This window comes from Mustela lutreola, chromosome 14, assembly GCF_030435805.1.
Source record: "Mustela lutreola isolate mMusLut2 chromosome 14, mMusLut2.pri, whole genome shotgun sequence".
In the NCBI taxonomy this organism is placed as follows: domain Eukaryota; kingdom Metazoa; phylum Chordata; class Mammalia; order Carnivora; family Mustelidae; genus Mustela; species Mustela lutreola.
In genome coordinates, this window is record NC_081303.1 from 36,509,838 (window position 1) to 36,535,577 (window position 25,740).

The following is a 25,740-nucleotide window of genomic DNA, read 5'->3' on the forward strand; positions in this document are numbered from 1 at the left end:
TGAAACCAAATTCAGTGATTCTTCTACTATCTCAAATTTCCTCTTTATATCTAGAGTTCTCATCTGATTCTTTTCTAGGTTCTATTTGTCGAGATATCCTATCAAGTATTGCCATCTTTCTTTTAATTCTCTGAACATATTTATAGTATCTACTTTTTTTATATAGTATCTACTTTTTTTTTTTTTAAGATTTTATTTATTTATTTGACAGAGAAATCACAAGTAGGCAGAGAGGCAAACAGAGAGAGAGAAAGGAGGAAGCAGGTTCCCTGCCAAGTGGAGAGCCCAATGCGGGACTTGATTCCAGGACCCTGAGATCATGACCTGAGCCAAAGGCAGAGGCTTAACCCATTGAGCCACACAGGCATCCTAGTATCTACTTTTGAAGTCTTTGCTAAATCTATCATTTCTGTCAATTTCTACCTAATACCCCTTTTATCCTGATTAAGAGTCCTGCTTTTTTATTTCATTACATGTCTAATAATTTTTGGTAGGAAACGACATTTTAGGGACACCTGCGTGATTCTTTGGTTAAGCAGCTACCTTTGGCTCACATCATGATCCCAGGGTACTGGGATCGAGCCCCACATCAGGCTCCCTGCTCAGTGGAGAGCCTGCTTCTCCCTCTTCCTCTGCCTGATGCTCTGTCTACTTGTGCTCTCTCTCTCTATCCCTCTGTCAAATAAAATCTTTTTTTCAAAGATTTATTTATTTATTTGACAGATTACAAGGCAGAGAGAGAGAGGAAGGGAAGCATGCTCCCCGCTGAGCAGAGAGCCTGATAAAAATAAAATCTTTAAAAAGAAAAACTTGACATTTTAGATAATGATCATAGTAACACTGCCTTCTAATTTTTTGATAGTTGTGTTTGCTTTCATAACTTGTCTTGTGCAACTGCTGATATTCTCTGGTCAGGTTTTTTATTCTTATATTTTTAAGCTTGGCTTCCTAGGAGTTGCATCTGTGTCCATAGAACTTAGTGACCAACCAGTGAGTTGGGCAGAGGTTGTACACAAGCATCTTAATAAGAAAGGCCTCAGATCGATCCATATATGCGTTGGGAGACAAAGTTGCTGTCAGTTTTCAAGTGAACCTTAGCTTTTACTTTTTACCAGGCTTGCTTACATCTTCTCTACCCATTCACATAGTTTTCCAGTGAGCTAGGGACTTATGGAGAGCTTTTGGCCTTTTATGGCTCTTTAGTTTCTAGGATCTCCCTGTTCTGTCACTCACCTCAGCCAGAACTATACCTTGGGCTTACAGAACTGTGAGCTTCTCTTACTCTCTCCTGGTCAAGTTTACCACTTTTAACTGGCAGGGTTACAGGTATTACCCATTGGTCCGCATTGAGTTTGCCCCCTCTGGCAGTCACAGCCATTCATTAGTAAAATGATTCCTACCAACCAAGGGAGTGGTGATGGTGAGGATGTGAAAAGCCATAGGCAGAAAGGCCACTGACTTCCCCTGTCCTTACCTGAAGCTTTAACAACTTTTTAACAATAAGCATTTCTTTTTTTTTTTTTTCCTTTCAAGATTTATTTGTTTCTTTGAGAGATAGCATGAGGGGAGGGCAGAGGGAAAGGGAGAGAAGCAGACTCTGTGCTGAGCATGGAGCCTGACACAGCAGGACTTGATCCCATAACCCCAAGACCATTACCTGAGCCAAATTCAAGAGTTGGATACCCAACCAACTAAGCCACCCAGACGCCCTAACAGTAAATGTTATGTAATTGGGTTATTTTTTTTTCCACTTTATTTTTTCAGTGTTCCAAAATTCATTGTTAATGCACCACCCCCAGTACTCCATGCAGTACGTGCCCTCCATAATACCCACCACCAGGCTCACCCAACCCCCAACCCCCTCCCCTCCAAAACCCTCAGTTTCCATAATTGTTTTTTGCATTTGGTCCATTTTCAGAACCCTGCAGTGGTTGTCTTCGACAGTCACAGCCGAGGTGCAGTACACCACCTCTGCTAGTATGAGAACAGTGGGAGCACTCCTGAAATTCAAGGTCCCAGATGCCAACCTTGCAGGCAGGTCTTTCTGAGGATCCCAGTCTGAGGCCTGGTGTATTAATCTTTTCTGAACATCATCCTGGTCTTTTTCGGTAGTTGAACTGTTCCTAGTGTTTCACTTGAGTATAATAATCAAAGTTCTTCTGTTGACTTTTTTTTTCTTCAATTTCAGGTTTAAAGCAATGATTTAAAAGTATTTTACCCTTATGTATCCATGTGGCTTTAAATCTTTAAAAATAAAATTTCCTCTGATATATGATTTCATTCATACATCAAATTAGCGATCATCATTTTTTAAAATTTGTTTTTATTTATATAAGATTTTATTTATTTATTTGAGAGAGAGTGAGCACAGGAGAAAGCATGAATGGGGGACAAGGCCAGAGGGAGAGGGAGGAACAAATTTCCAGTTGGGCAGGGAGTTTGACATGGGGCTTGACCCCAAGACCCTGGGATCATGACCTGAGCTGAAGGCAGACACTTAACTGACTGAGCCACCCAGGCACCCGATCATCATTTTTTTTTAAGATTTTATTTATTTATTTGACAGAGAGCACAAGCAGGGGGAGCGGCAGGCAGAGGGAAAGGGAGAAGCAGACTCCCCTCTGAGCAGGGAGCCCAACTCGGGACTCTATCCCAGGACCCTGGGGTCATGACCTGAGCCAAAGGCAGATTCTTTTCTTTTTTTTTTTTTTTTTTTTTTTTTAAAGATTTTTGTTTATTTATTTTGAGAGAGAGAGAGACAGAGTGAGAGAGTGCATGAAAGGGGAGTTCATAGGGAAAAGCAGACTCACCGTGGAGCTGGGAGCCTGATGCGGGACTCGATCCCAGAACTCCAGGATCATAACCTGAGCTGAAGGCAGTCGCTTAACCAACTGAGCCATCCAGGCGCCCTCTTTCTACATTTTAAATTACATGCTTGGAGCAGTCTTACATTTGACAGTTTGTTGTGTCTACCAAATATCTTAATACCTTTTTGTTTCTTTTCCCAGCTCGATTACGTGGTGTTCATGATGGTCTCTTCACTGGACAAATAGATGCTGTGGATACTTTTAATGCTACTTACAGAGTAACTTTTGATAGGGCAGGGCTTGGAACCCATACCATCCCTGACTATGAAGTTCTTGTAAGTATTTAATAATACGCTTGTGTCTTCTGCCTATTAAATATGTTATTTGAGATGCCTGTCTGGCTCAGTTGGTAGAGCACATGACTCTTGATCTTGGGCATGTGAGTTCGAGCTCCCCGCTGGGTGTGGAAATTACTTTGAAAATTTAAAAAAAAAAATTTTTTTTTTTTAAGGTTTTATTTATTTGAAAGAGAGAGAGCACAAGCATGAGGAACAGTAGGCAGAGGGAGAAGCAGGGTCCCCACTGAACAGGAAGCCTGATGCAGGGCTTGATCCCAAGACCCTGGGATCATGACCTGAGCAGAAGGCAGACACTTAACTGACTGCAAACAAACCAGATGCCTCAAAAATGTAAAAAATCTTAAAGCTGTGTTATATAGAATTTTCTATGGACTGTATTTTGTGATAGATTCAAGAATTCGGGTCATGGAGGAAGATCCTTAGGCGTTCACAGTCCTGCCTGCTAGGCCCCTGGACCAGAACTCTACTCAAGTCTTCAACATTGTCTAGAAGTGAACATCCCTCCGCTGTACCTTACCCACACAGCATTTTAGTGTGACAGAGCCGATCCCTCCTCCATCAATAACCTTGGGAAATAAGCTGCATGACACTTTTATTCCAAAGCTTTGTTGTTAAAGTTTGGTCATCTCACAAAATGATTTTAAAAGTATGAACTAGGGCGCCTGGGTGGCTCAGTGGGTTAAGCCTCTGCCTTCGGCTCAGGTCATGGTCTCAGGGTCCTGGGATCGAGCCCCACATCAAGCTCTCTGCTCAGCAGGGAGCCTGCTTCCTCCTCTCTCTCTGCCTGCCGCTCTCCCTACTTGCGATCTCTCTCTCTCTGTGTCAAATAAATAAAATCTTAATAAAAAAAAATAAAAAATAAAAGTATGAAGTAACATCTTGTACGTTAGGATTTGTTCTGTTTCATCCTCAGAATTATACAGGATGGCTTTTAATTACCCTCACTTTTTTCATGATGAAACTTAAGGCATAGTACATTAAGTAATTTATTCAAGGCTCTAGAGCTGGTAGAGATAGGCTGAGACCAGAATCTGAATCCTTTGAATTCCTTTAAACTACTAGGCCATTATTTCCCAATCATGTTTGATTTAGCAAAGTCATAAGAGTTATGCACCTTTCTGATAAGTCCAAATAACTTTAAGAACCAAACAACTCTGGGCGCCTGGGTGGCTCAGTGGGTTAAGCCGCTGCCTTCGGCTTGGGTCATGATCCCAGGGTCCTGGGATCGAGTCCCGCGTCGGGCTCTCTGCTCAGCAGGGCGCCTGCTTCCTTCTCTCTCTCTCTCTCTGCCTGCCTCTCTGTCTACTTGTAATCTCTGTCTGTCAAATAAACAAATAAAATCTTAAAAAAAAAAAAAAAAGAACCAAACAACTCTGCAGTGTAATAAAGTTTTTAAAAAGTTGAATAATTAACTTTTTTTCTAAGATTTTAAAGTAATCTCTACACCCAATGTAGGGGTTGAATTTACAACCCTAGATCAAGAGTTGCAAACTGTACTTACTGAGCTGGCCGAGAGCTTTAATAACAAACTTTTTATTTTTTAAAGATTTTTATTTATTTATTCGACAAAGAGCACAAGCAGGGGGAGCAGCAAAGAGAGAGGGAGAAGCAGGCTGTTGAGCAAGGAGCCTGACGTGGGGCTCAATCCCAGAACCCTGGGATTATGAACTGAGCCAAAGGCAGATGCTTAACTGACTGAGCCACCCAGGTGCCCCAGTAATGAACTTTTTATAATAGAATTGTTTGCCACTAAGAATTATGGAAATAAAATTGTTCACTTTGTCACCTCCCTTTTTAAATTTCTTTGTTATAAACTTGATTTTTAAAAATCAAGTTATGACCTTACAACTGAAAATCAAAATTTCTTGGGACACCTGGCTTGCTCAGGTCATGAGGGTCCCAGGATCGAGCCCTACATCAGGCTCCCTGCTCAGCAGGGAGTTTGCTTCTCCCTCTGCCACCACTCCCCCTGCTTGTCCTCTCTCTCTCTGCCAAATAAATATATAAAATACTTTTTAAAAGTCATAATTTCTTTATCTTCTTACTGCAAATATAGAAGAATCTTCTTTTTCTGATGCATACTTTTTAAAAATTAATACTGTTTATTGTGAGGCTTTCCTCAAACATACTTTTTAGAGAGGAGAAATAGGAGAGAAAGAAAATTTGGACTACATCTGTAGAGCTAAGTACACCAACCTTAAGTATTTTTCCATAAAGGATGCAATCTTTCAACCACCCCTTTCAAAAAAGGAAAATTGCTTTTCCAGCTCATTAATGTAATTTGCTTTATGAGATCACCCAAGTGATCGGCCGGTAAGTAAGAGTGGATTGGGAGTACACTAGGTAATACTGAGCCAGCCTTTAGCACACAGGAAGCACCAGTGGTCAGTTTTATATTTGTTTAATATTTCATTTCCTAACTGTTTCGATCCAGTGGTCTTTTTCTTTTCTTAATTCTTCTGTTTTGTGAGTTTAGCCTTTTGATAGCAAAGTAGTATTTTCATTCTCTGACTTATGTTTTAGGCCTTTGACCTTTGTAAGATCGTAGATTCTATGGTGAATATCTCCAGGTGCTTTGTCATGTTTATAAAGCTGAGATGGTCGGTAAAGTTCTTCAAGACCTGTGCACTTTTCTCTTTTCTCAAAGAGTAATGAGCCTCATGAGACGATGCCAATTGCTGCCTTTGGACAAAAACAGCGGCCTTCTCGATTCTTTATGACTCCACCACGATTACATTATACTCCTCCTCTCCAGTCACCGATTACGGTAAATAATATTTTTTAAATGTCATCAGTAATTTAAAGTATTATTATGAGTGTGAGTTATGTTTTTATGAAATACACATCTATTACAGCAACTTCAGGAGGTAGCTACATTATTATAAGTTGTCAGTTATTATATAAGTAAATAGTTGCTTCAACTCTGGAAATATTTGTAAGATTTTTAATGTAATATTATAATTTGATTTATTTTTTATCTAAAAATAAAATGCTTTCTTTTGAACAGTCAGTGGTTAAATGATTCCCTTTTATTCCCATAGGATAATGATCCTTTACTAGGACAGTCGCCTTGGAGAAGTAAGATTTCTGGCTCTGACACTGAAACGTTAGGTGGTTTTCCAGTAGAATTCCTTATCCAAGTGGTAAGAATTGCTCTGAGTATCTTGGCTTGTTTATGAAAAAAACTGAACAGCTTTTGTGTTAATTAAAATAGAAAATCTTTCTATGACCAAATATTTTTACTTTTTCTTTTTTTTTTTTTTTTTTTTAATCATTGTGTTGGTTTTAAGAACACTGTTATTTCCAAGCAGCATCTTTTTCTGCCCATGGGTCCTGTCCTCATGCTTTAATAAATACACACACATACACACACACACACAAATTGTTCTTTCCAGCAAAGCTTGAAAATAAAAGTCAGGGCACCTGCATGGCTCAGTTGGTTGAATGTCTGACTCTTGATTTCAGCTCAGTTCATGATCTCAGGGTTCTGAGAACAAGCCCTACATCAGGCTCTGCACTTAGTGGGGAGTTTGCTGGAGATTCTCTTTCCCTCTGCTCTTCCCATTCGTTCATGCTCTCTCTCTCTAACAAATTAATTAATTGATTAATAATACTATCAATAAAAATAAAGTAACCTTAAGGAAGTGAAAGTTGTAACACTCAAAAAAGACTTAGAGGCTTTTTTGTTGAGCTCTTCTTGGGTTTGGTTCTTATTTTGCTGTGTTAAGGACTCTAACGTTATAGCATATGCTCTGTCAAACCTGAGTGGTTGGCTGTTAATAACTTGTGTAAGTATAAAGGCCTTTATTAGGGACCTCAGTGCGTGCTGCAGTTATCAGTCAACTGAGCAGTTACAATGCGTTGACTGGCTGACTAGTGGTAGACACTGAGAAATATAAGCATCACCTGAAACAAGTGTAGAATTATTATGTAGAACAATATTCCTGAATAGACTGGAATAGAATGAGCTGTTCACTTTGAAAATTAGATTAAATCAGTCATTTACTTTGAATCATAGTCTAATAATGTTTGATTTCTTTTCCTTTTTTTTTAGATTTTATTTATTTACTTATTTGAAAGAGAGAGATCACAAGTAGGCAGAACAGCAGGCAGAGGGGTAGGGAAAAGCAGGTTCCCTGCTGAGCAGGGAACCCAATTTGGGGTTCGATCCCAGGACCATGAGATCCTGACCTGAGCCGAAGGCAGACCCTTAACCAACTGAGCCACCCAGGCGCCCTTCTTTTCCTTTTCTGAGAAGAAAAACTACATTTGCTTGGGGTAGAGCATAAATAAAAAGATTGGTAACATAATCCATTAAAATATTCAGTGTTAAACCACTTGCCATTGATGTTGTTTTAAGGAAGTGTGTTATGATTTAATTGCATATGTATAGCATTTTGTATTCCTTGATCATATGTTGTTGGTTATCCTTGTAGTGCTTTCTTTTGCCTTTTGGCTTCCAAAGGTAGATAAGATATTTTTATATGAAAAGTTAAAGGGTGGGGTGTGTGGGTGGCTCAGTGGATTAAGCCTCTGCCTTTGGCTCAGGTCATGATCTCAGGGTGGTGGGATCCAGCCAGCATCAGGCTCTCTGCTCAGCGGGGAGCCTATTTCCCCATCTCTCTCTGCAGGCTGCGGGGCCTATTTGTGATCTCTGTCTGTGAAGTAAATAAATTCTTAACAACAACAACAAAAAAGGTTGAAATTATTAACAGAGCCAAGCCTTATCCTCTTCACAAAGAGGACACTTGTTTTTTAAAGAAATTCTTTAAGTAGTAGATGTAAAAACAAAGCTCATATGACCTATTTGGTTGTGTGTCTATGTGCACACACGTGAGAGTGAGGGAGAGAGAAGAGAGGGAGAGAGGGAGAGGCGCCAGCAGAGGGAGCCGGAAGCTGAGCACTACTGCAGTACCTCGGAAGTACTGGTGTTTTTCTTGATGCTAAAATACTTAGGTTCAGTGCTTTTTTAACATCAAAAACTAGGTATGAAGAAGCCTAATTAAAATACTACTTTATGGGGCGCCTCGTGGCTCAGTGGGTTAAAGCCTCTGCCTTGGGCTCAGGTCATGATCCCAGGGTCTTGGGATCCGGCCCCGCATCTGACTCTGCTCAGCAGAGAGCCTGCTTCCCTTCCTCTCTCTGCCTGCCTCTCTGCCTACTTGTAATCTCTGTCTGTCAAATTAATTAATTAATTTTTAAAAACACTATTAAAAAACAAAAAACACCCCATTACTTTATTTTAAGCTCTCGAAGAGATAAAAATAAAAGTTCATATACCTGTCTTTTATAATATGTAAGGTTTTATGACACTCCAGTTGCTCTTGTTAACCCAGGCGTAGGGCATATCTTTCTAACTAGGCCCTCAGCCTATATCAACTGAGGCCAATTTTTAGTTTTTTTTTATTATTGAAAATTTAAGCACATCATGGAGCTAGAACTGGTCTCAGCAACTCCTGACCAGTCCTGGTTCATCTATACTTCCACCTACTTGCTCCCTCTTGCATTATTTGGAAGCAAAGACCAGACACTGTATCATTTATATGTAAATATTTTGTTATGTATCTCTAAGAGATAAGGGCTTTTATTTCTTTTATTTTTCTTTTCTTTTTTTTTTTTTAACATAACTAAGGGACACCTGGCTGGCTCAGTCAGGGGAGCATTCCACTAGATCTTAGGTTGTGAATTTAAGCTACACATTGGGTGTAGAGATTACTTTAAAAAAGGAAAAGAAGGGGGGGTGTACCTGGATGGCTCAGTGGGTTGAAGCCTCTGCCTTTGGCTCAGGTCATGATCTCAGGGTCCTGGGATCCAGCCCCGCATCTGACTCTGCTCAGCAGAGAGCCTGCTTCCCTTCCTCTCTCTGCCTGCCTCTCTGCCTACTTGTGATCTGTCAAATAAATAAAATCTTTAAAAAAAAATCTTTTTTGGTTAGCCAGTCAGATTTTTATTTTAAAAAATGTCTGTGCTATATTTATTTATATTGAAACACTAAAATCTGCTAAAATGTCTTATTGGAAGATTGGTAATTTGATGGTTGTTATACTTAAATACCTCTATTCCAAAACATCTCTTTTTCTTTGTCTGTAGACCAAATTGTCAAAAATTCTCATGATTAAAAAGGAACATATCAAAAAATTAAGGGAAATGAACACAGAAGCAGAAAAATTGGTAAGAATATTTCTCTTTTTTATTTGTCTACTTTTAAAATGGTGGGGACTTCTATATCTAAGGAATTAAAAATACTTTTTTTGAAGAAAACCTTGAGATAAATGAGATAAATGTTATTTTAAAATGCTCGTTTGCTATCTTTATGTTTTGTTATACTGAACACATGCTAAGTAAATTAGCAGTGCAATGCAGTTCATTACCCCAGACCTCATTATGCCACTGACCATCCGGCAGGATAGGATTAATGGGTGGGCTGGGTTTTTGACAGTTTGCATGAATGTAGAATCCCTAGCACTGGTGCCTTGTCTAAGGGAGTCATGTTAACAGAGGTTATTAAAAGTGATTCAGAATAAATAAATCAAGAAATATATAAGATGGCATATTCGGATTATCTTGACAGTGCTTTATATCCTATTCTATTAATCTAGTCAATCCAAAAATATGAGAGTCAATTTTAGTCATAGGAAAAAATTATCAGTTTTCTCTTTTTTAATGTAGAAAATTCACTAAGAAATTTGGGGGGCCACCTGGGTGGCTCAGTGGGTTAAGCCTCTGACTTCGGCTCGGGTTTTGATCTTAGGGTCCTGGGATCCAGCCCCACATCCAGGCTCCCTGTTCAGCGGGGAGCCTGATTTCCCCTCTCTCTCTGCCTGCCTACTCTGCCTCCTTGTGATCTCTCTTTCTGTCAAATAAATAAATAAAATATTTTTTTTAATGTGTTTAAAAAAAAAGAAATTTTTTGAATAGTACTGGAAGTCATAACTTGCTTATGGATTTATAGGATGGCAAATATTCATCCCAAGTACCGTCTCCAAGTGATTGCAAATGGTCACAGGGAGATTGCAGGATTTTAAAAATTTTTCCATGTTGGGTGAAACACTGCTGAGATGGAACATGGCTGAGAGTCTACATGTTGGAACCCTAAAGAGGCTCCCGGCCCAGAGTTCCACATATGATGGAGGAGTGCAGAAGTGAGGTACACTACTTAAAAGGAATTGATTCAGTGTCAGTTTCCTCATTCCCCGTTTTCATCCTAGTGACAGAACTGAGTAAATGTGACATTTACCCAAGTTGAAAAGAAAGAAACAGACACTCCTCTAAAGAATTTGAATATGGAATTTGGGGGAAATTTGAGGCTTCTGCTTTTAGTAATGGTAGACTAGGTAATTTGGGTTAACCTTTCTAATCCACGTAGTTGAAAACAACTTTTTCCTCTGGAATAAAATATAAAAATAACCTGCTTGTAGACACTAAAGCATTAACTAGATCTTAAAGAATTATAGGGATAGAATCTGGGAAAAGAAGTAAACTCAGAAGGGGGAACCTGTCATTTAGCATTGCTTTTTTCTTCAGGGGTTTTCCACACTTCTAGAAAAGGTAACTGAGAAATTGAGTGGCATTCCTGAAATGTATACAAGGGGAGAGAGGACAAAAATTAAGAGTCCAGAGACCATCAAGGGTTAGGGGAAGCTGGCAAACCTTCCATGCTCTGAGTTGGAACGCCAAAAGGCAACGTTGGCCCAGCTTCAAATTATCTCATCTCCAAAGTGGAACTGATGTGATTATAGAATCTGAGACCCACAAGAAGTAAGTATTCCTCTTAATGGAATATAACATTACACTAGGCCTCAAATTATTTCTAAACCTCTTACTATACAGTGTCTAGAAACTGATTTTTAAATCTCAGACACAAGAGGAGACAAGATAACCCTAATAAAACCAAAAGAAAGTATAAACAATTGGCAGATTCTAGATAATGGAATTTTTTAGACATAGATTTTAAGTGCTTAATTTATTTAAAGAAATGAGACAAAATTGAGAATTTTATAAGAGAATTGGAAACAACAAAAAGGACCAAATGCAAGTTCTAGAAGTAAACTATAGCAATCAAAATCAACTCATTTGGGAGGTATAACCACAGCAGATTAGGAACAGTTGAAGAGAGAGCTAGTAATTGAAAATAGATCAGAAAATACACAGAATGAAGCATAGAGGGAAAATGGATGGAAAATACAGAAGAGAAGAGAAATGAGGGGCATAATGAGAGGTCCAGCATGTCTAATGGAGTAAGAGAAGGAGAAAAGAGATAATGGGACAGAAGGAATATTTAAAGGGATAGTGACTGAGAACATTCCAAAACTGTCAAAAAATAACAGACCACAGATTCAAGAAGCCCTGTGAATCTCAATGGGATAAATAAAAAGGTAAGGACTCTAATGCATAGTGATAGTAAAACTGCAAAAAACTATACACAAAATGAAAAAATATTTAAACTATCCAGAGCCAGGAGCACCTGGTTGGCTCAGTCAGTAGAGCATGTGATTCTTTTTTTTTTTTAACCTTTTAAGATTTTATTTATTTATTTGTCAGAGAGAGAGCAGGAGCATGGAGAGCTCCAGGTAGAACAGGTAGAGCAGTCAGAAGGAGAAGCAGTCTCCCGCTAAGCAGGACCCTAGGATCATGACCCTGAGCCAAAGGCAGGCACTTAACTGATTGAGCCCCCCGGTGTCCGATTTTTTTTTTTTTTAAAGATTTTTTATTTATTATTTATTTGACAGAGAGAGAGAAATCACAAGTAGGCGGAGAGTCAGGCAGAGAGAGAGAGAAGCAGGCTCCCGCTGAGCAAAGAGCCCGATGCGGGGCTCGATCCCAGGAAACTGAGATCATGACCCGAGCCTAAGGCAGTGGCCCAATCCACTGAGCCACCCAGGCGCCCCCCGGTGTCCGATTTTTGATCATGGGGTCATGTGTTTGAGATCCACGTTGGATGTAGAGATTACTTAAATAAATAAATTACAATAAATAAAAAAATAAAGTTCCCAGAACCAGATGTGTACTGGGCAGGAATTTGTTTGACATCTGACTTCTCCACAGAGAGAACAGAAAATGGAATAACATCTTCATAGGGCTGAAACAAAATTATTACCAACCTAGTTTTCTGTATTCAATTTCAAGGTAAAGTAATATAAGGACTATTTGAAGATAAATTTATAGAGTTTTTTCAAGAATACCTATAGTTAAAGGAAATAAAGTTTTTGTTCAAGCAAAAGAAAAAACTTGAGGGGTTCCTGGGAGACCAGTCAGTTGAGTGTCTGCCTTGGGCTCAGGTCATGATCCCAGTGTTCTGGGATTAAATCCCAGGTCAGACTTCCTGCTCAGTGGGGAGTCTGTTTCTCCCTCCCGGAACGCCTCCCTCAGCTAAAGCTAGCTCGCTCTCTCTCTCTCTCTCTCTCTCTCACTCTCTCACTTTCTCTCAAATAAATAAATAAGGAAGAAAAAACTTGAAGTTTTGGAAGGAATGAAGAGAAAAAGGATAACTGTGTATTGATCTGAGTGATACTATATAAAATCATACTTCATGACATTTAAAATATAAAGAATTAAAAATACAATCCAGGACCACCTGGGTGGCTCAGTGGGTTGAACCTCTGCCTTCAGCTCAGGTCATGATCCCAGGGTCCTGGGATCAAGCCCCGCACTGGGCTCTCTGCTCAGTGGGGAGCCTGCTTCCTCCTCTCTCTCTGCCTGCTGCTCTGCCTACTTGTGATCTCTCCCTCTCTGTCAAATAAATAAATAAAATTTTTAAAAATTATTAAAATAATAATAAATAAAAATACAATCCAGGGGCACCTAAGTGTCTCAGTGAGTTAAGCCTCTGCCTTTGGCTCAGGTCATGATCTTAGTAGGGTCCTGGGATTGAGCCCCACATTGGGCTCTCTGCTCAGCAGGGAACCTGCTTTCCCCCCTCTCTCTGCCTGCCTCTCTACCTACTTGTGATCTCTGTCTGTCAAATAAATAAATAAACTATTTAAAAAAAAGAAAAACAGTCCAACAATTGCCTATTTTGGGTGGTGTACATATAGACATGATAAATCAAGGATGTATATTTTAATTTCTGAGGCACCTGTTAAAATAATAGTAAAAGATACATAACTACCAAACTAATCAGGGTGAGATGGGTAGGGAAATGGAACAATAAAAATATTCAATCAATCTTTAAAAAGACAAAGGCAAGAACAAATAATAATAATACCAAACAGGGACAAATAGAATGGAAATAGTAAGATGGTCAATTTAAATCTAAATATATCAGTAATAATATTAAATATAAGTGGACCAAATCTTCTGAATAAAAGGCAAAGATTGCCAAACTGAATGAAAAGCAAAAGCCCAACTCTATGATGCATGCAAGAGATACATTTAATATTAAAGGATCCTGAAAATAAAAAAATTTTAAATGTATGAAAAGGAATGCAGTGCCAAATATTAAACTAGCAATAGAAGGTCTGATAGCTATAGTAGTACCAGACAGTAAAATTCAGGGCAACAGATATTATTGGATATGAAGAAGTGTGCTTCTTAATGATGAAAGGTATCATTTCAAAATAATTTCAAAGTTATATGTACATAATAATGGCTTCCAAATTCATAAAGCAAAAATTGGCAAAATTCAAAGGAAAAAGACATTTCCACTATATAGATAAAACACCTAGTCAAAAAAATCTAATAAGGAGGGGCTTAATCTTACTGGCTGACTCTTAATCTTGAGGTCATGAGTTTAAGCCCCATTTTGGGCATAGAGCTTCCTTAAAAAAAAAAAAATCAAATAGATGTAATAAAAAATGTTTTAAAAATAAAAGTTTAAAAAATCAATGTTACTTAAAAAAACTGCTAAGGATATAGATTTCAAAAACACAGTTAACAAACTTGATCCCATTGACATACCTACCACCTGCAGGATACGTATTATTTTCAAGCTCACATAGATTATTTATAAAATTTAATTGTATGCTGTCCCTAAATAAAATTTCAACAAATGTCAGATTGATTAGACTTCTCCAGAATATGTTCTCTGATCACAGTATGAATAAGCTTAGAAGTTGATAAGAAAAAGGATTAGGGGCAACTGGGTGGCTCAGTTACTTGGTTGAATGGCTAACTTTGATTTTGGCTCAGGTCATGGGCTATAGCCCTGGCTTGGACTCTGCACTGAGCACAGAGCCTGCTAGAGATTCCCTCTCTCTCTTTCCCTCTATCCCCCGCTCACATGTGCTTTCTCACTCTCTAAATAAATAATAGATAAATAGATAGATAGATAGATAAAAGACTCTTGAAGATAGTCATTTATTAATTTAAAAAGATTTAAGTGTATGTGGTGCCTGGGTGGCTCAGTGGGTTGAACCTCTGCCTTCGGCTCAGGTCTTGTTATCAGGGTCCTGGGATCGAGCCCCACATCAGGCTCTCTGCTCAGCAGGAAGCCTGCTTCCTCCTCTGTCTACTTGTGATCTCTGTCTGTCAAACAAATAAAATCTTTAAAAAAAATTTTTTAAGTATCATTTATCAACTTAAGAGAGTAAAGAGAATCCACAAGAACATCTCGATAAATGAAGAAAAACCATCTTACATAATTAAGCATCCCTTCCTGGTGGAAAAATAAATATTCTTACCAAACTAGGAATAGTTAAGATTAAGATCCCTTGGGGCACCTGGGTGGCTCAGTGGGTTAAAGCCTCTGCCTTCGGTTCTGGTCATGGTCCCGGGGTCTTGGGATCGAGCCCCGCATCGGGCTCTCTGCTCAGTGCGGAGCCTGCTTCCCCCTCTCTCTGCCTCTGCCTGCCTCTTTGCCCACTTGTGATCTGTCAAATAAATAAATAAAATAAAATAAAATAAAGATTAAGATCCCATAATCTGACACTATATACCAAAACACTTACAGCAAATGTTATACTTACTAGTGAAGTGTTACAGATTTTCTCTTGAGGGGCATGCGACTGGTTCAGCCTGTAGAGTATGTGACTCTCACTGTCACGGTTCTGAGTTTGAGCCCCTATTGGACATAGAGCTGACTTTTTAAAAATAATAAACAAAAAAACCCTTTCTTTTTCAAAATGAAAATGACATATGGAAGCCTATAATCACAATTGCTATTTCATAGCATATTGGAGATTCTAGCCAGTGTAATAAAGGAAAAAAATCTATAAATATTGGAAAGGAAGAAATAAGACCAGTTTGTTTTATTCACAGATGATGTGAACCATAGATGATGTGAACCACAGATGATGTGGTTGTGTACCCAGAAAATCTAAAAGAATCTGCAGATAAATTATAAGAATTAGTTTAGCGAAGTTGCTAAAGATTGGTTTTTAATAAAAGTAGTTATATTTCCATGTATTAGTAATAAGTAGTTAGAAAATGAGATTTCAGAAGTATCCAGGAATAGACATTTGCTCTATGACAAAGGTGGTTCTGCAGAGTAATGAGGAAAGAAAGGTTTTTGAAATGGTACTGAGTCAATGGATAACAGTATGGTGGGCGTGGGATCCCGACCCCCTACCTCACTGAAAAATTACTGGTTTTATATATTTTTATTTTCTTTTAAAGCTTTTATTTATTTATTTGACAGAGAGAAAGATCACAAGTAGGCAGAGGCAGGCAGTGAGAGAGGGGGAAGCAGGCTTCCTGCTGAGCAGGGAGCCTGATGCGGGATTCGGTCCAGGACCCTGATGCGGGACTCGGTCCCAGGACCCTGAGATAATGACCTGAGCGGAAGGCAGACACCCAAACATCTGAGCCACCCAGGCACCCCTATTTTTTTTTTTAAGAGTTCATTTTTTTTTAGTAATGTCTCCACCGAACATGAGGTTCAAACTCATAATCTTGAGGTCAAGAGTTGCGTGCTTTACCAACTGAGAGCCAGGTGTCCCCCAACCCCCCCGGAATGATTGGTATTTTAGATCTAAATGTGAAAGGCAAAATATAAAGCTTCTAAAAGATAATGTAGGAGAATTTAAGACCTTGGGGTAAAAAAAAAAACAAAAAAACAAAAACCTTGGTGGTAAGAACTCTTTAAGTGAGACAAATGGAGTATAAAACACAGTAACCATAAAGGAAAAGATTAATACATTGAACTACATTAAAATTATAAATCTCTGTTCATCAAAAGATACAACTACGAGAAAATAAAAGGCAAACCGCAGAATGGAAAGAAATGCTTAAAGCACATGTAATTGATCAAAAGCTTGCCTTCAGAATATATAAAGAACTGTAAGTCAATAAGAAAAAGATAGGCAGGGGTGTCTGGGTGGCTCAGTCAGTTGGGTGTCTGCCTTTGACTCAGGCCGTGATCCTGGAGTCCTGGGATCGAACCCCGTGTCAGGTTCCCTGCTCAGTGGAGAGTCTTCATCTCCCTTTGCTCCTCCCCCACTTGCTCACTCAGTCTCTCTCAAATAAATAAAATCTTTAAAAAAAAAAAAAAGGATATTCAGATGTACAAAAAATTTTTGATAAGGTACCCAGCCTCGTGGGTAATAGAGAAAATGCGGATTAATACCACAAAGAAATATCACTCACATTCTCTCAAGTGGCTCCTATTCAAACACTTAAAATATCAGAGATTGGCCCAGTTTGTCTGTAACCTGTGGAGAAGGCCCTAGAGTTGGTGAACACTGCTATGACTTACTCATAGCCTTAGTTGGCCACATTTTGGTGCTATGCCAAGGTTGAGCTGCTTCCTCCAACCCCTGTTGAGATCCCTGGTGCCTAGAGCTATCAGAGCTTGAAAAAAATAGTCAGGAATGCTCAAACTGGTAGCTTCGAACAGCTTACAGTTGTTGAAGCTCTGCTGAATGGCTTGGAGACCACCAAGGTATGGATGTGGTTTTATGTCGGTGAGATCATAGGCAAGCATGGCATCATTGGGCAGAATATTTGAAGACCAATCTTTAACATCTGTTTATATGTGCCTTATTATTTGAGTGTTCTTGGACTGTGTGTGATCAGACTGGTATTTGAGTAAAATAAGGTAATGTGTCAAAAAAAAAAAAAAAAATCAAAGATTGGAAAATATGTGAAGCAGCCAGAACTTTTTTTGTAAAGACTTTGTTTATTTCGGAGAGGGAGTTGGGGAGGGGCAGAGGAAGAGAGAGAGAATCCCAAGCTATCTCTGTGCTGAGCATGGAGCCTGATGTGGGGCTTGATCTTGCCATCCCAAGATCATGACCTGAGCTGAAACCAGGAATCGGATGCCTCACTGACTGCGTCCCCCAGGCGCCCCAGCCAGAACATTCTTATTCCGTCCCTTTGGGGAACTCTGGTTCTGTCTACTAAAGCTACACATGTGGGTACGTAAGTACAGAGTGTCATAGCAGCACTATTCCTGTTGGCCAAGAACCAGTTGCAGCCCTGTTGCCCATGAAATAGATGGAACCAATAGGATGGCTGGATAGATGATATTGCTACAAAGGAACACTATACCACAGTGAGGGGAACTGACTGGGGGTGTGCACAACTGGATGGGTGAATTTCACAATGTTAATTGAAAGAAGCTAAGAACAAAAGTATATACTGTATAATTGCATTTTATTTTTTTTTAAGATTTGATTTATTTATTTGACAGACAGAGATCACAGGTAGGCAGAGAGGCAGGCAGAGAGAGAGTGGGGGGAAGCAGGCCCCCCGCCGAGCAGAGAGCCCAACGTGGGGCTTGATCCCAGCACCCTGGGATCATGACCCGAGCCGAAGGCAGAGGCTTTAACCCACTGAGCCATCCAGGCACCCCTATAATTGCATTTTAAATAAATTTCAGAAGTCATACCATGAGGCTTGATCTTAGTAAGGTTGCCTTGGAGGGAAGAGAGAAGGGATTGTAAGGTGATGCACAGGGGCTTCTGAAGGGTTAGCACTGTTCTGTTGATCTGTCATGGAGTTTTCCCATGACTACCCCTTCATTGGGGGTATAACTGGTGTACAGTGAACTGTATCTTTTTAAAATGTATGGTTTGGTCACATATATGTATTTGCCCATATATACATATACACCCATGAAACCATCGCCAGATACTAGGTTACAAGTATTTCTGTCTTCTCCACTCCTGACCAGATTTCTCCAAGCCCTTTACAATCCATCCTTCCCTCTACTCCAGCCTCCAGGCAACCGTTCATCTACCTTCTGTCCTCACCGACTAGTTTGCATTTTCTAGAATTGTACATAAGTGGAATCAAACAGTATATATGCTTTTTTGGCCTGGCATCTCTCATTTGGTGTAACGATTTCGATTCATCGACAGAGTTGTGTGTTCCACGGTTCATGCAACATACTGTAGTTTGTTCCTTTTTTTTTTTAAGATTTTATTTATTTACTTGACAGAGATCACAAGCAGGGAGAGAGGCAGGCAGAGAGAGAGGAGGGGAGGCTCCCCACCGAGCAGAGAGCCGATGCGGGGCTCAATCCCAGGAGCCTGGGATCATGACCTGAGCTGAAGGCAGAGGATTTAACCCACTGAGCCACTCAGGGGCCCCTGTAGTTTGTTCTTATGGCTGAGCAGTACCACCTTGTGTGGATATACCACAATCTGTTTATCCATTGCCCTGTTGAAGGACATTTGAATTGTTTACATTTTTTAGCTATTACAAAGAAAATTGAACATTCATGTACAAGTCTTTGCATGGACAAATATTTTCATTTCTCTTGGATCATATGGTAGGTGTAAATGTTTAACTTTTTTAGAACTTTTTTTTTTTTTAAAGATTTTATTTATTTATTTGACAGAGATCACAAGCAGACAGAGAGGCAGGCAGAGAGAGAGGAGGAAGCAGGCTCCCTGCCGAGCAGAGAGCCTGCTTCCTCCTCTCTCTCTGCCTGCTTCTCTGCCTACTTGTGATCTCTGTCTGTCAAATAAATAAATAAAATCTTAAAAAACTGATTTTGGGGGCACCTGGGTGGCTCAGTCAGTTAAGCGTCTGCCTTCGGCTCAGCTCAGAATCCCAAAGTCCTGGGATCGAGCCCCACATCAGGCTCCTTGCTCAGTAGGGAAGTCTGCTTCTCCCCCACCCCTACTCATGCTCTCCCTCTCTCTCTCTCTTCCAAATAAATAAATAACAATTTTTAAAATAACTCTTGGGGCGCCTGGGTGGCTCAGTGCATTGAAGCCTCTGCCTTCGGCTCAGGTCATGATCCCAGGGTCCTGGGATCGAGCCCTGCATCAGGCTCTCTGCTCCGTGGAGAGCCTGCTTCCTCCTCTCTCTTCCTGCCTGCCTCTCTGCCTACTTGTGATCTGTCAAATAAATAAATAAAATCTTTAAAAAATAAGTAAATAAATAAATACATAAATAAATAAGCGCATAAATAAGTAAATTAGCTCTTATTTATTTATTTAAGATTTTATTTATTTATTTGACAGATGGAGATTACAAGTAGGCAGAGAGGCAGGCAGAGAGAAAGGGGGAAGCAGACTCCCTGCTGAGCAGAGAGCCCAATGGGGGGCTTGATCCCAGGACCTTGGGATCATGACCTGAGGCTTTAACCCACTGAGCCACCCAGGCGCCCCTAAAATAACTCTTTTTTAAAAATCTGATTTTTTTTTCCTTGCAGAAATCCTATTCCATGCCCATCGGCATCGAGTTTCAGCGGAGATATGCAACCATCGTTCTGGAGCTTGAGCAGCTCAATAAGGACCTCAACAAAGTTTTGCATAAGGTTCAGCAGTACTGCTATGAGGTAGGCGAGGTGCAGACACTTCCCCTGAGGGCCTGCACTCCCCCTACTCTTCTGCTGGAAGCTAAATACTGTTACCTTGACATGCTAGAAAATTCAAACAAAGCCAACATCTCTATTGGGTCCTTTAGCAGAACCATATTTTACATATATTTTTACTCGTTCCGAAGAGTGTTTTACAGAGAGCTCTCAATTCTGTTAACGTTTGTTTCAATTACAAAGGTATAGCTTTTGAAAAAAATTTAAGAAAAATGATTACTCTTCAACTCTTAATCCCACAATCCCAAATGCTCTATTTGGTTTATTTCCCCCTTAATCTTGTGTGTATATATATGTGTGTGTGTACATGCTTTTTCTCACAAAGTTATCAGGCTGTGTACACAATATTTTTTCCTCCTTCTTTAAACTTTACATTAGAACTATGGATTCTTGAACTTCAAATATGCAGAACATGGAGTTATTTGTGAATTGTCATCATCTATATAAAATTATATATATGAAGACAGTTCAGTAGTTTCACCTCAGTTGATTTTCTTACCAGGTAAGAATTACATGACTGAGATGAGTTTAGGGTGCTCCAGCACTTGTATTTTCAGAGGTTTTATGTTTCCTGTGAGCCGCCTCCATTTGTGACACGAGGTTCTCCAATGGTTGGCTCTTTCTGACACTAGCCTCCTAGTTGAGTCCCGAAGTTCTGCCATAGACCATGTTGTTGATCCATCTGCCTGGAGCTGAGGCAAATGCACTGTGGTTGCCTGTGACTATGCTCTGAGAATATTCTGCTCATTTCTGGGGCCATCTATCATCCTTTATTTTTATTTTCCCGGTAGTTGTCACCTACATAGCAGTAGGTGTTGCCCTAGTGGATAGCTTTCTCCCTTCAGACTAGCAGCTGACCCACAAGAGAGGCAAACCTTCAAGCAGTCCAAGACAGCACGTAACAAAGCTGAGGACACGTACACGAGTGGGTGGCCCATCAGTCTCGTGTAATTGCAGTATGTACCACAGGGCCTTTTGTGATAGGCTCATTTCCCCATGAAGTAAAACAACTTGATTTTCAGAAAGCTCTTGGGGAAGTACAGTGTTGATTTGCTTTACTTTTTAAGGATAGATTGATTGGTTGACTGATTTGAGAGAGAAAGTAGGGGCAGAGGGCAGAGTTAGAGAGAGGATCTCAAGCAGACTCCCCCATTAGCAGGGATCCTAGCGTGGGGCTCGATCCCAAGACCCTGAGATCAAGACCTGAGCCGAAGGCAGACGCTTCACCAACTGAGTCCCCCAGGCATCCCTATGATACTGATTTTTTTTTTAATTTTATTTATTGGGGCTCCTGGGTGGTTCAGTGGATTCGGCCTCTGCCTTCGGCTCGGGTCATGATCTCAGGGTCCTGGGATCGAGCCCCACATCGGGCTCTCTGCTCAGCGGGGAGCCTGCTTCCCCCCCCCCTCTGCCTCTCTGCCTACTCGTGGTCTCTGTCTGTCAAATAAATAAATAAAATCTTAAAAATTTATTTATTTATTTGAGAGAGTGAGAGTGTGTGTGAGAGTGAAGAGGTCAGAGGGAGAGCAGATTCTCTGCTGAGCAGGGAGCCCGATGTGGGACTCAATCCCAGGACTCCAGGATCATGACCTGAGCTGAAGGCAGTTGCTTAAGCAACTGAGCCACCCAGATGCGCCTACAATATTGATTTCAAAATAAAAGCATATGGGACACCTGGGTATCGCCAATCAAGGAGGCCTGTCCTCTTACCTCCGGAGAAGACAGTTACGAAGACAGGGAGACTACAGCGAACCCCATGCTGTTGGGTTAAAATAGGACAATCGGTCTGACTTTGTGCTTCAGTTTATTTTTACGACATAGATGCAGGTGTGTGTTTGTGTATGTACATGCATGCAGGCTGAGAGAGCCCTTCTGCACACCCCGACAGCAGCGAGCACCCCAGCACCTGACTATGGTTTCCAAATGGTGCTGTCCAATCAAAGGAAGCAGGGCTTCTTGAAAAAGAGACCGATTCCAGAGCCCAGACTGTCTCACTGTGCCCCCCAGCTTACGGGAGCATGTTCAAGAGACTGGCTGAACCGTGATTCCCACTGACTAGATCTGGGACAGCTTGGGCTTCCGGATAAGTGATCATACTCAGAATAAACCAGAAACAGATAGTGAATCTGGGTACAAGGTTTTCAGGAGGGGCGCCTGGGTGGCTCAGTCATTAATTGTCCGCTTTCGGCTCAGATCATGATCTAGGCCTCCTGGGATTGAGTCCTGCATCAGGCTCCCAGCTCAGCGGGAAGCCTGCTTCTCCCTTTCCCACTCCCCCTGGTTGTGTTCCTTCTCTCACTGTGTCTCTCTCTGGCAAATAATAAAATCTTTAAAAAAAAAAAAAAAAGATTTCCAGGAATTATTTGTTCTATTTCTTTTTAGCAGTTTGAAATTATATCAGAATTAAAAGTTGCTTAAAATATAAAATCCAGAAAAGAAAACCGTTTGAGAAGAAACATTTCTTAAGTAGGAGTGAGGCCCATTTTCATTATAAAGGCTAGTTTCATAAACCTCTGCCTCTGAAAACACGACAGGACCCCACAGAAATCATCTGGCCTGATGAGCCTACATCTCACATTCGACTCCTCTGTTTCCAGCTCGCTCCAGACCAGGGCCTGCAGCCTGCAGACCAGCCCACGGATATGAGGCGGAGGTGTGAGGAAGAAGCCCAGGAGATTGTCCGGCATGCCAACTCCTCCACTGGGCAACCCTGTGTTGAGAATGAAAATCTGACAGACTTAATCTCCAGGCTCACTTCTATTTTATTACAAATTAAGGTACATCTCAGAGAACACCATTCTCTTCGTTTTGACACCTACACAAACACGCTCATTTGTGGCTAAGCAGTTAAAATACACAGATCGTGTCGGTATTTTGTGTCTGAGTTTGGGCTAGAATTCAGTTAAATTTTGAATTATTTTTTCCCTCAGTGTCTGGCAGAAGGAGGAGACCTGAATTCCTTTGAGTTCAAATCCCTTACAGATTCATTAAATGATATCAAGAGTACGATAGATGCTTCCAATATCAGGTAATTTGTTAAATGCACCTCAGTCATTTTTCTAAGTCCATGGGGATTTCCAGTACAGGTTTTAAGAATTATGCCTATTTGTGAAGCATTCATATAATTTTTATGCCGTAAATAGATTCCCAAAGAGCTTTTCAGTTATGTCCTGCCTATTGATGGAGTAGACGTTTCCCATGGACTTGGTTTATGTGAAGGAACTCGAGACGCCCAGTGTTCGGGTTTGGGGTTGGTGTGGCATTTCCCCTGAGTAGGGTTTCCCCGGAGAGACAGACTCTCGCTGGCACCCCCACGGCTCCTTTGCCCCCTCCAGCAGCCCTTCCCATGACAACCGCAGCTGGGGGGGCGGGTGTAGCTGGTGTGGTGGCGGAGCTTCCTTCCTTCCTCGAGGCTTGATCTTAGTGGCTTTTTGGACTAAAATTCAGCTCTTCGTTTTTTAACAAGTATTTCCCTAACATCATGAAATAAGGGATGTAACCGTGTTTCTTCTTCAGTTGCTTTCAGAATAATGTCGAAATCCATGTTGCACACATTCAGAGTGGCCTGAGCCAAATGGGAAACCTGCACGCCTTTGCCGCCAATGACACCAACAGGGACTGAGGAGCAGTCTTCCCTGCTCCAGCCGCACAGGACACTGCGGTCCGTTCCCCTCGGCTTCCAACACCAAATGACCCATGTGCTGGAAAACAAGGGAACTTTGCATCTCCAGCGAAGGCACTGGAACATACCGTCGTGCTTCTTGAACCAGCACTGCTGACCAGCATTCTATTTATTTTTCTCCTTATTATTCTGCTGCAGTAGCATCACTTATGTTACGCGTTTATCGGCAAGGATTTTTCAACCGAAACTGTCTGAACAAAAGACGCTGTCACGGAAGAGTGTGCTGACCCTTTTTTCAACGTGCATGAATTCCGCCAACATGCGCAGACAGTTGCTCCCCTGGGCAGGCGCAAGCAGACACGGGCCTCCTGCTTGGAACTGCGACCAGAGGGCTGCGGCACGGGCCCTCAGCTCCTCACCCTGCCAGGCTTCTGGAAGAGAGGGCCACGGGGAGGCGGGAGGTCAGGTTTCAGGAAGCCACCGGAACAGCCACGGAGCTGCGGCCTTGACAAGTATGCGAGATGGACACCTGCAGGGTGACATGGCTCTAGAGATCATTTTATAATAATAAGTATTTTAATTTATCATAATTTATAAAAGAAACCTTTGTTGTTTGTTGAAAGAAAATGAAGGAGCAGGAAAAAAGTAAATTACTTGCAAAATGCTACATTTCAGCAAGTAGATTTGGCCTGACTTTTCCCGTCAATTCAGGGCAAAAAAATGCTATTGTTATGAGACTTATTTAAAAAGACTGATAACACACTATTTTCATATTTTGTTTATTTGCACAACTTTTGAACCAGATAACTGGTTAAAATCCAACCATACACAATTTATAAAGTCAAAAGATTTTATAAGGAAAACAGATATAATAACCAGTGCTGTGAAATGCAGAAAAAAAGGTTTGTATTTGGTTGTGGGGTTTTTTGGTGGTTTTTTTGGTTTTTTAAAGGAAAAACCCTACCTAAAATGTTAATCTTGTAAAAAGTGTGTATTTGGGATTTTCTTTGTTTTAATATAGAATATTATAAAGTCAAAATATAATAAAATTGTTTTCAGATTTGGAGTTTAAGATAGAGCTGTAGACGTGGCTTTGATTCCTTTAGATGTCTCATTAAATGGGACTTTTTATATGTTAATGTATAATAAAACTAAAACGAGATTATTTTCCATTTGAAATTTTTGTATAGTTTAAAAATGCTTCCATATTCTTTGTTGGTATTGTGCCACTGCAGAACTTTAGTGCAGAGTTTATATTTAGCTAAACTGTTATGTTAATTAAGAAATGCATAAATCCTTTATTCTTAATATTTGTAATTCTAAATAAATTGCTCTATGAAAAGTAATATTGTCTACCATTCTCATTTAATTAATACAACTTGATGAGTATTCCTTCTATTTGAAGTTCTAAGGAACTGTAATTTCCACTGAACTATATATATATATATTTTTTGTAATTTAAAATTTTAATTACTTTTCAGGTACAAACGGCAGAATAAATTCATAAACATCAATGAAAACATATTTTATGCAGCTTTAATGTATTACATATTTAATAGCTGTATTTTAGTGGGATATCATTAAATATTATTTCTCAACTTGTGTGTTTCAGTTAATGTTAATAGTTTATTAAAAAAAATTTGGGGGGGGGGTGCCTGGGTGGCTCGGTGGGTTAGGCCCCTGTCTTCGACTCAGGTTGTGGTCTCGGGGTCCTGGGATCGAGCCTGGCGTCGGGCTCTCTGCTCGGCTGGGAGCCTGCTTTCCCCCTCTCTGCCTGCTGCTCTGCCTACTTGTGATCTCTATCTCTCTCTCAGATAAATAAATAAAATCTTAAAAAAAAAAAAACACCTTTTTTTTTAGTTCATAAAAATTTTTAAGACTATCTCCAACTCATCTAAAAAATACAATTTTGATCAATAAAAAAGTGCTTTTAAATTGCACCATAAAGAGTAATCTAATAGATCTAGGTTAAAGGAAATGAAGTAGAGAAGAAATTTTTCTTTATCTGAAAAATTCATTGAAAAATATTTGTGGGTTTTAAAGAAATCATTAGAAGCATTATTCTTCGGGATGTGCTATGGAGAGGTACATTTAAAGTGTATATTTATCGGGGCGCCTGGGTGGCTCAGTAGGGTAAAGCCTCTGCCTTTAGCAGAGGTCATGGGATTGAGCCCCCACTGTCAAGCCCCACGTTGGGCTCCCTGCTCAGTGGGGAGCCTGCTTCCTCTTCTCTCTCTGCCTGCCTCTCTG

At 40.3% G+C, this 25,740-nt stretch overlaps 1 protein-coding gene and 1 pseudogene across 3 annotated transcripts in view; both read left to right on the top strand.

The window, feature by feature from the left end:
• Window positions 1-24,836, top strand: part of LIN9 (lin-9 DREAM MuvB core complex component) — a 79,371-nt gene extending 54,535 nt beyond the window's left edge. For all 3 annotated transcript variants that reach the window (XM_059145834.1, XM_059145832.1, XM_059145833.1), the window contains 8 exons: window positions 3,009-3,142; window positions 5,814-5,933; window positions 6,208-6,309; window positions 9,257-9,337; window positions 19,707-19,832; window positions 22,466-22,645; window positions 22,799-22,896; window positions 23,385-24,836. In XM_059145834.1, coding sequence (XP_059001817.1) covers window positions 3,009-3,142; window positions 5,814-5,933; window positions 6,208-6,309; window positions 9,257-9,337; window positions 19,707-19,832; window positions 22,466-22,645; window positions 22,799-22,896; window positions 23,385-23,490 — 947 coding nt within the window. In that variant the 3' untranslated portion in view covers window positions 23,491-24,836. The remainder of the gene's footprint in view (window positions 1-3,008; window positions 3,143-5,813; window positions 5,934-6,207; window positions 6,310-9,256; window positions 9,338-19,706; window positions 19,833-22,465; window positions 22,646-22,798; window positions 22,897-23,384) is intronic.
• Window positions 14,961-18,947, top strand: LOC131814666 (ATP synthase subunit g, mitochondrial-like; annotated as a pseudogene).
• Window positions 24,837-25,740: the final 904 nt, after the last annotated feature.